At 41.9% G+C, this 7,050-nt stretch overlaps 1 protein-coding gene across 3 annotated transcripts in view; it reads right to left on the bottom strand.

Moving 5' to 3' along the window:
* Vstm2a (V-set and transmembrane domain containing 2A) overlaps positions 1-2,800 on the bottom strand; it is a 31,565-nt gene extending 28,765 nt beyond the window's left edge. For 2 of the 3 annotated variants that reach the window (XM_029484217.1, XM_021177967.2), the window contains exons 1-2: positions 2,343-2,800; positions 438-604 (exon numbers count right to left, since the gene is read on the bottom strand). In XM_029484217.1, the coding sequence (XP_029340077.1) occupies positions 438-604; positions 2,343-2,421 (246 nt within the window). In that variant the 5' untranslated portion in view covers positions 2,422-2,800. The remainder of the gene's footprint in view (positions 1-437; positions 605-2,342) is intronic. The other variant, XM_021177966.2, reaches the window with a different exon arrangement.
* Positions 2,801-7,050: the final 4,250 nt, after the last annotated feature.

Raw genomic sequence — 7,050 nt, 5'->3', positions numbered from 1 at the left:
GAGAGAGAGAGAGAAGAGAAGAGAAGAGAAGAGAAGAGAAGAGAAGAGAAGAGAAGAGAAGAGAAGAGAAGAGAAGAGAAGAGAAGAGAAAAGAGAGGAGGAACATCCCTCTTGATGTTGGGAAAACAGAAGGCTGGTGGAGGTGGAAGGATGCCCTGAACTGTATTAGAGACACACTGCCTGTTTGGACAGCTCCATAATACCCGTTACTAAGAGCTGTTTAATTCCAGTCTAAATTGGGAAAGTCTCCCTCAGATCCTGCGACTTCCTAGGTGTTTTTCACTTACTGTCACTAGGACAAATTCAGCCTTGCTCACTCTCCCAGCGCAAGGAAGCCCCATGGGCAGTGCCTTAGTCCCTGGCTGATGATTACATAGACTTGCACAGAACTAACAAAGTGACATGCGGGGGCTCTGTGGGTTCTGAGCTATGGCTACCTGCGAGCCTGCAGCCTCCGTGCCTTGCTCCAGGTCCTCTGGCCCCCGAAGGAACCACCACTGGATCTCCAGGTACACTGAAGCAGAGCCGCTTTGGAAAGCACAGGACATCTCCACATTTTGCCCTTCGGTCGCAGTCACATTTCTCGGCAACTCGGTAAATTTTGCTGCAAGACAGAAATGCACCGTTTTGGTGTATCTACACCAGCTTTGCCAATGTCTCTTTCCTGGAGAACTCAACACAAGTTTTTGTTTGCTTGGCCTTTCTTTTTCGTGGGCCTTGAAAAAAGAAAAGAAAAACAGTAACAACAAGCCCTTAGCACACCCCTGTGGGGCTCCCCATCCCCACTGTTCTGCCTCTGCATGTCTTGTTCTTGGTGTAATGCCTAAATCACTTTGTTGTTGATCAAGTCCAGATAATGGAAAGGTTAATGAGCTTGCCAATAGCTCTTGCTGCTAGCCAAGATGCCCAGAGTTAGAGCCAAACATCTTTTGTCAGATTGCAGCATTCCCTAAAACTTACTGAGAGACCCAGGGAGGTGCAATTTAGACCATCTGTCAAAATGATCTATGAGGAAGCCTCTAGATTCTTAAGTTTCTGAACAATGTATGACTAACTGGGATGTTTCCTGTTAGAAGTGGGTCATAAGTATATGTCAAAATGCCCATTCTTAATCTCTCAAAACAGTGGTTAGCAATTTTGTTCAGGAGCCCACAGTAGTGAAACAAGTTGCACACTATCTAAGAGGCATACGTTTCGTCTCCACAAGTTAACCTTCACATTTGTTCCCTTCAAGCCGTTGTAAATTGCAATATGTCAGGAGATATAAAAATCATACATCGCGTGTTTAGATCAGATCAAAGATTATTTGAAAGATACCACAGAGACTCCGTCTAGCCCCTTTGCAACTAACCTTGACACTGCCAGCTTGTAAGATTAATAGATCCATGTGAAAGTCACAAAAATAAAATCCCCTCCCTCCCTAGAGGGATCCTTGAACATGGAATTTTTGTTTTCTTGTTAAGAAGACGATTGTTCTTAGCTTATCTAAGGGGTACTTTGCAAAGAGCTGATGTCTGTCTAGAAGGAGCCTTTTATTTGTGGTGGAGAGAAGAGGACAACCACAGGCACACATATGAAAGGAGGGTGATTGAAAGGCTGGCAGGAATGATTACAGCCACTTTCTCCTCTTTTCTTAAAGATAGTGAATCTGGGTGTCTCTTTTCACTGTTTTATGAAACCCCAAATTGAGCAATAATTAAAGTGAACATTTTATGTTTTATAGAAATGGACACTATTCAAAAGATACTGTCTGAAAAGGCTTTTCTGCTTACATTAGTTAGTGGACTGGGGCATTTCTGCTTGCAGAATTGATTCAGTCTTCAGCAGGCAAAAACTGTGATTTGCTCATGGTGTTGAAGCAACCACTGCAGCCTGCAAAGTCCTGAACAACTGGGCCCAGCAGGCTGCTGTCTCTTATGATGCAATTCATAGCTCCTTGTGGGTCCTCTGGTAAACACATGGGGAAGAAGTCACAGGGACCAGAGAAGGGGACTAAAGCTTTCTGCCTCCAGAGAGAAGCCCCTTCCAAAGAGCAGCTTTGTATTCCTGAGTGCTTGCCTTGTTCATGCACACACACACACACACACACACACCTGTGTATGTGCTCACTGAGGAACTCACCCATCATTACCTGGCTGGCATCTACTAGATTTTTCTCGGAAACCTGGCTTGCTTGCAATTAATAAACTTTGGGAGAAAAAGCCCAAATGAACACTATTCATACTATCTAAACCCACTATTGGCTTGGTTTGAGCCACTCTCCAGCTGTCTGTCCATTCTTCGAGTTGGTTCAGCAGCACACACACGCATCACCACAAACACATTACCAGCAACCGACTTACCTTGAGAAGAAAGCCCTTGTTGTACATATAACACGGAAAAGAACATAAATCCAACAGACGCCAAAAAGATCCCCATCATGCCAAGGGAGTGGGGCACATCCGTGTAGCCCAGAGCCCCAAAACCTAAAAAGACAGGCAGGCAAGCGTGTCCGCAGGCTGCTCTCAGAGCCTGGGGCGCGATACTGCACGCATGCTGCCGCTCATAGCAAAGAGTAGCTTGGACACAGGGGATTGCGACTAGTGAGGGATGGACCGAGCTGGCTGCGATCCGGAGGCTTCAGGCACAGACCCGGGTTGCCACGCCGTGAAGTGTCTCCGCCGCCCGCTGGCTGCTTCCGCTACCTGGCAGTTCGTCCCACGTCAGTCGCTCGGCTTGCGTGCTCGCCGCCCTCCCCACGCCCAGCGAGCCCGCGGCGAGTGGAGCGGGCGCAGGGCGACGCGGACTGGGCTCGCGCGGCGCCCAACTTTGCCTCTAATGGCTGCAATGATGCCTTTAACTCTCTGAGCGCCGGGACTGCGCACCTGCCGGCCAGGGGTGGGGTGCCGGGCCCTGGCAGATCTCTGCTCTCCAGTCCGCCTTTACTCCCATCAGTCAGCTCGGGTTTAACTGGATCAGATGGCGTTTTGCAAAGAGAGGACAGGTTTAGGGTCTTGGCGTTTGCTCTGGGGTAGGGGTTAGGGATTTCAGGAGGAAGTTGAGGCATTGTTAAAGACGGAGGAGGAGTAGGATGGGTTTGGAGTGACTGCTTTGGGGAGATAAAAACAGCCCACGGAGGAAAAAGGCGCTTAACCAGTTATTAACTGCTCCAGCTAAAATGATCTTATGCTATTATTTCACCAGAATGTATTGTGAGCAGTTTACAGCCCAGGAGAGACCATTCATGCAGGCACCAGATCACTCCAGCTGGCGAATGGAAGGCACAAAAAGTATAAAAGTCATGTATTAGAGAATGCTCTAGAAAGGAAAAGTCCATAACGCTATGCGTATCATCTTTTTCATGCTTATACCCATTGCCTGCGTTGCCTCCCTCCCACAGTATTCTGGGTGGGGGAGGGGTTTTGCAAATCATTAAGGTCCTCTTTACAAGATTTATTTTTGTTTTGTTCAGTTCCTTTTGCATAACATTAATTACATAATAGTCTTTAGGATTATGTGAATAGACAATATTTTAGCAGGCTTGCTCTCTATCACACACACACACACACACACACACACACACACACACACACACGCACAACCCTCCAGTAAGTTTCAGGACTTGGAATAAGCCTAGTCATTTGCTTTGGAAAAGCTTGAGTTGTGTACTGTATTTTTAAAATTAAGAATCTTAAAACAACAAATACACTCAGAAACTCCTATCAGTTCTTGTCCAACTCAACCCTGAGTCAATGAGCTTGCATTTTAAAATTTATTTTCATCCAAAAGCACAGAATAATTTAAATTATTTTCATTATAGTTTCCTATGTAGATAGACATATAGTCTTCCTTAGTAATTGGAAATGTGCATTAGTCTTAATAATGCTACCAGAAACCAATGAAGTTTATATATTTCCATCTTATAAGTTAAGAGTTTGTGCTTGGCTGATGGCTTTCCTGTCACACAAAAACTTAACCCTACCATGGCCATAGTATTTTAAAGCACGTGTCTGCTACAGTTGAATGCATCAGGAACTTTAAATATCAAAAAATAAAAATAAAAATGAAGGTACATGAACTTCATGGCGAAACATTTTATTTTGTGAAAATATAGTTACTCCCATTACAGATAGGCATGGGGAATATTTCACATCTGTTCATGTTTAAGCTAGACATATTCTTCATCTTCCTTGCAACTAATGCAGGATTTTGAAGGATTTGAAGGAAAAGGATTTTGAAGTCTGTCATAATTTTTTTTTTAAAAAAGTCTTTCTTCTGTTCTAACATTTTGTCTTGGAGAAGATGTTCAGTGCATAGAAACACAATGCAGGTAAACACTCCACAGCAACCAATACTTCTTCAAAAACCAAGCAACATATTGCACGCATTAAATGCTCATCTGGCAGGTCATCTTCTCATTTAAATGGTACGCCTAACTTGGCATGTGGGAAGAGATTACAGGGCTTTAGCTTTCTTTGCAGCATTCAGCATAAACACTAGCTTAATGTGTCTTGAGAATGGCCTGACTTCATGATTATCTGCTGTCCAAATAGTTTCCAGTCCGGAGGAAGAGCTCCATCATAAACAAGGGGTCTGTGTGAGTCTGTTTAGCAAGGCAGATGGCAGTAGACGGGCAAACTGAATCCTGGAGCTGGATAAGTTCAATGGGACAAGTTCTAAAGTGCAAAGAAGAAAGAAAAGAGCGATTATTAGACACACCATCCAAATTCATAAACAGGAAGTGATAGCATCCAGATAGAGGGAAGGAGGGAAAGGGGGAGTGGGGAAGAGCAGAAGGAAAGAAAAACCTACTTCTTAAATAAGATAAACAATGTTGGCAAACACCTTCATTCAGTAGGAAACCTACCTTACTGAAGACAAAATATATGCTAACAATTAAAGACTGGAAGTTTTCTGAAACAATGCCTGTAGTATGCTGCGGTTTCCAAGACTGGTGCTGAAGTGATTGTAAAGGCCAGCTTTCTGCATCAAGATGTGCAACAAACATTTCCTTCCCGTTCTTTCTCCCAAAAGATGGGTAATGTGTAGTCTTATAAAAATGACTGCAAACTTCTTAATGTCACTTAATATTTGCCATTTTGATTTCTAAAAATGTAAGCATTGTGTTTCCACCGTTCTTTTCTCCCAAGCTCCTGCTAGAGAGGATTACCTGAATGTCTTTCTCCTCAAACATCTTTTAGGCCCTTTGAGTCTTTCCATTGTTTTCCATCTGGCTTCTATGTAGGTTGCATTTATGCAGTTTTTGCAAACTCAAAGTTGCTTAACTTTGTCTTTCAAACAGTTTCTTTACAGGCTTTTGCATAAGCTTTGAGATGTATTGATCACTGAGTCAAAGGGAGAGGAAGGACTAAGAGCCCTCTGGCTAGGGACCATGTAATCTCTTTACCCTAAGAGGTACACAGCGGGTATTTTCCCATAGTGAACTTGAAAGGATTCCTCACTTTCAGCTCTCAAATGCACAGAATGTGTTTACTTTATATTTTACACTATCAGTTCTTTTTAAACCAAGTCCTGTGTACCAAATGAAATTTGGAAAAAAGTTCAGAATAATTTAAAGACACAAAAATAGACATTTTCTTCACGAATAGTCTTTAAAACATTTAAAATATCTATGTGCAGAACCAAAGGTTAATCCCCATGCAAGAAGATAAGTCTCCTTCCTTTATAGGCCTTGCTGGCATCTCCCTGACTTAGTTGAACTGGGTTCATATGCTTTCCCATCTGCAATCCTGAGGGTGTTCTTGAACACCTTTGGAGATGATAGAAACTGCATAAGGAAGGATATTCTAGGGTATTGAGAAACATTTTCACTCACAATTTCATGCCTGGATTAATTTATTTCTTACTTGGGAAAATAAAAGGAAGTATTACAAAGCTTAAATGTTGCAGTAATATAAAATTCTACAGAGAAATTTTTATTTCAAATGAGGAAAATAAGAGTCAACAGGAAAGTCACTACTTAGAGTTATCAAAAATGGACAATAAAATTTTGTTTTCTATGGAATTATACAAGCCAAGAGATATAACATTTAAGTTTTCTTGGCATGTTGAAATGGAAAGATATGCTAAAGTTAAGGGTGAATGGTAATGTCAGAAAAAATGTGACTGTCTCTTGCACACGTGCAGCTCACATCATTAGAAACTGGGTCCACTTCTGAACTTTTACAGATTTCAAATGCTTCCTGCTGGACCAGTGAGAGCACATGGCTGTTCAGGAAAGCAAACTCATACTTTATTTCTTTAAGATGCTAAGATTTAAAATGGGTTTGGTTCTACAAGCCATCTGATAAAAGGCCCATGCAAGCCTCACCATTCTTTCTGAGACAAGGTTAACAAGTCACTTGGCATTCAAGACAGTGATAGTTTTCTTGAACACACTTCATGTTGCCTTATGGGTTGTGCTTTGTAAAGCAAACAGTTTATGTGGAGAGACTAACTGGTGTAATCTGAAAGAAACTAAGCAGGGCACAGATAGCTCAAGGATGTCAACTGCCCACTGCACAGCTACTGTTCATTTAAATCCCCCACATAACACACGCCTTTATCTTTTCCTCTTGTACATGACAAAAATGTAAATTACTTAGATCTGCCTTTTATGCTGGGAAATTCTGTGTAACTTTGCAATTGAAGTTCATAAAGTTAGAATACAAATTATTCATGAGGCCGTCTTATGTCATTTTAGAACTGTAATGTCTGGCCTACAGGCGACCTCTGGAGAAAGCAAAGAACAGAGTCACATTTTCTTTAAAAGTTAATATCAAAACCTTAGCTGCCCTGTACAAAATGTACAACCCCTCCCATTCTCTCTCTTTCCCTTAAAATTGTCTTATATGAAGATATGTCTGTTAATTTCATTAGCAAATAATTAACATCTCGTGAAAGCATCTTTAGCTAGCCGAGAAGAAAGGCTAGGATTTTGTGTGGGAAGCTGCTCTCTCTAGAAAGTAACTGATAGTTACTAGCTTCAATCTTTTTGTTTTATTTTTTTGTTTTTTGTTTCAAATTCAGTGGGTTTGATTAGACACAAGTAACCAGAATATATCTATTTTT

Source organism: Mus caroli, chromosome 11 (assembly GCF_900094665.2).
Source record: "Mus caroli chromosome 11, CAROLI_EIJ_v1.1, whole genome shotgun sequence".
NCBI classification, from domain to species: Eukaryota; Metazoa; Chordata; class Mammalia; order Rodentia; family Muridae; genus Mus; species Mus caroli.
The sequence above is the reverse complement of the archived record's forward strand: the minus strand, read 5'-3'. Positions and strand labels throughout refer to the sequence as shown.